This window comes from Wyeomyia smithii, chromosome 1, assembly GCF_029784165.1.
Source record: "Wyeomyia smithii strain HCP4-BCI-WySm-NY-G18 chromosome 1, ASM2978416v1, whole genome shotgun sequence".
NCBI lineage: Eukaryota > Metazoa > Arthropoda > Insecta > Diptera > Culicidae > Wyeomyia > Wyeomyia smithii.
This window is the reverse complement of record NC_073694.1, coordinates 61,090,410-61,093,005: the sequence shown is the minus strand read 5'-3', so window position 1 is coordinate 61,093,005 and position 2,596 is coordinate 61,090,410. Positions and strand designations below refer to the sequence as shown.

The window sequence follows — 2,596 nt, the reverse complement described above, 5'->3', positions numbered from 1 at the left end:
TGTTACGATGAATTTCTTTTATTTCATCCCGAAAATTATGACAAGACTTGAGAATGAATTTGGAAAAATCGAATCTACTCACGCAGATTTATTGAAGTTGTAATGATCTTAAAATTTTTAAGATTAGAACAACCTGAGACACACAAACTCTGGACAGGAATGAATGTTTTAAAGACCCAAGATTATTGAAAGAGCTTATTTTAAAATTGCCTGGTAATTTAAAAATAAAATGGTTCAGCATTCAAGTGATCAGAAAATGTTGCCAATCATTCAAACCACATAAGCTAGATGATTTTTACGATAGCCATAAGGTTTTTTTTTGTACACATAATTATATAAAGCAGTTATGTACCAACACAAGCCATCGGCTGATCGATGCAAGGCATCGTTTCCGGATGGCTTACGACTCGTGAGTGGGAGGATATGTACCGGCCTCCGTTCCAGAGTTAGGTAAAAACTTCACAATTCGTTTCCAAAATTCTCGGACATTCAATGCAACCTTACGCGAACAAAATTAAATTACAAATCGAACCCAGAAGAAAATTGCATGTAATGGATAAGACAATTTCGAAAGATTCGTCTATAAGGGGCGATGTGAGTCAAAGATTTATATAGGGAATAAATAGGCTTAGACGAGGATAGACTTATCATTCAGCACAGTTTAGGAAAAGTTCAAACAATTAAGATAATAATTTGATCAAGAAACTTTGCGTTAGCTGCTAAATACTAAGATATTTGTCCATAGGAAGAGCAATTCACTTTGCAGCGCCCGAGCAGCTGTTGTGGGCCAGCCGTATATTATAAACGGTAGTTAGTATGTAAGGTAGCAATAAGCTAAACAAGCATTTGACGCCGGTGACGTTGTCGCGCAACCGGAGTTGAATTGGTTTTTAAGTTCTAATAAATCAGACCGGAGTAAGCACTTGTACGAAGCAGGTGTCTACTTCATCATATGTTTTGCGACCACCCTATCCAAATCACCGTACAACTAAAGTCAAACATAAATAACAAAAGCTCGACCACCAGCAAAATGCATGTCATTCAAAGATGGCCTCGCTGGTCGTCCCTTAACATTACTTTTCGACTCGAAACGAAGTGCACCCAGCGCAAGGTCTCGAATTGCATAACCGGCATAAATTAACCTAGGCAAAACATATGATTGCAATCCTCAGCCAAAATTGATTGTCACACGTCCGTTCCAGACATCTCACTCTAGCAATAAGAAAGAATGTAATAAAGAATACATATTGATTTTGTAGCGCAACATTCGGTTGGCTTTTTAAAGCTAAGATTTTCAAATAAAGAACAATTCAGTCTGGAGAAGTATCCAGTAAAAGATCCATCCAGGACCTATCCTCATTGCGATTCGTTTTACGGACACCGCATCAAAAGAAAGTCCTAGAGCGATCCCGAAAGGGACACCACTCCGCTTGAGTCTGGTGTCATAGTCGTCCGCGAAGTTCGATTCATCGAGAGTTCCTACGAGAGCAAGTACAAACTTATTATATGGCGACGGTACAATTATTATATGGCTGACCGCGGTCAGGTGACAAACCTGTGCACACATTAATATTCTTAACCAAATCGAGGAATATAACGAGCACCACAACGATCATGTAATAAAGTTGTGGGTGCTGCTAGCGCTGAACATTGCTCAAATAGTGTATAAAGTGTTCCGGTGGCATCAAAAGAACGTGGCCAGAGAAGCTTTCCGGAGAGGTTGTGCGCAATCCTCGGACAACATAAATAAAATAAGAAAAATAATAAAATAGAAAGTGAAAATGAAGAAAAACGGCTATGAAAAAAGCCATAATAGAGTTATTAAATGAACTGAATAGGGCAGTGAAAGACAGAAAAGTAGTAATAGTGATACAAAAACAGCGACAGTAAAAAAGTTAATAAAACTCCTTCAGAATGAAAACATAATTGACACTATACGCACAAAAAACCAAAAACATTACGTGAAAATAAACGGTAACATAGCGAAAATCGAATCAACACCAGAATTGAAAAACATTAACAACAAAAACATGGTGTTCGAGTGTGCAAAGTTCATACCTACTATAACCGGCACAGTAATACTATCGACAACTGATGGTATAATAACGCACCGGCAGGTCTTGGAACGAGATATCGGAGGCCGGATCATTGGTTTTTTCTTCTAATCTACAATATGCAGAGTCAACGAAGCCACCATGAGAACTCAGCGTACAAGTGAAGTAACACAACAACATTACGCAACATTGCTTTACAAAGTGGATTAACTCTTCGCAAACAGTTTTTGCGGTTTTGTCAATCATACGCTATTTTTGTACGAAGTATCTCACGGAAAGAGTTGTAATGAATTGATTTGGTAGTGCAATGAACATAATGTTACAGCTAGTGAATGAAACGAGAACGTCAGATTTTATAAAACGTCTTCGTACTGTGCAAATTTGGAGTTTTTGAAACTTAACTTAAATTGCAGTGGTTTAAGTATCTTGTAGAAGCGGATCAGGACTGAAAAAAAAAAAACAAATGAGCAGAACAGCTCAAAAATCCTAAAATTACAAAAGACAGCGGGACCCGTGTCTCGACTAGTCTAATAAAAAGTAGT

General features: G+C 37.8%; 1 protein-coding gene across 1 annotated transcript in view; it reads right to left on the bottom strand.

Annotated features, from left to right (window-relative positions):
* The window catches only part of LOC129716778 (uncharacterized), a 10,561-nt gene extending 10,175 nt beyond the window's left edge, over nucleotides 1-386 (bottom strand). The window contains exon 1 of the mRNA XM_055666615.1: nucleotides 353-386. Coding sequence (XP_055522590.1) covers nucleotides 353-386 — 34 coding nt within the window. The remainder of the gene's footprint in view (nucleotides 1-352) is intronic.
* Between the last annotated feature and the right edge of the window lie 2,210 nt (nucleotides 387-2,596).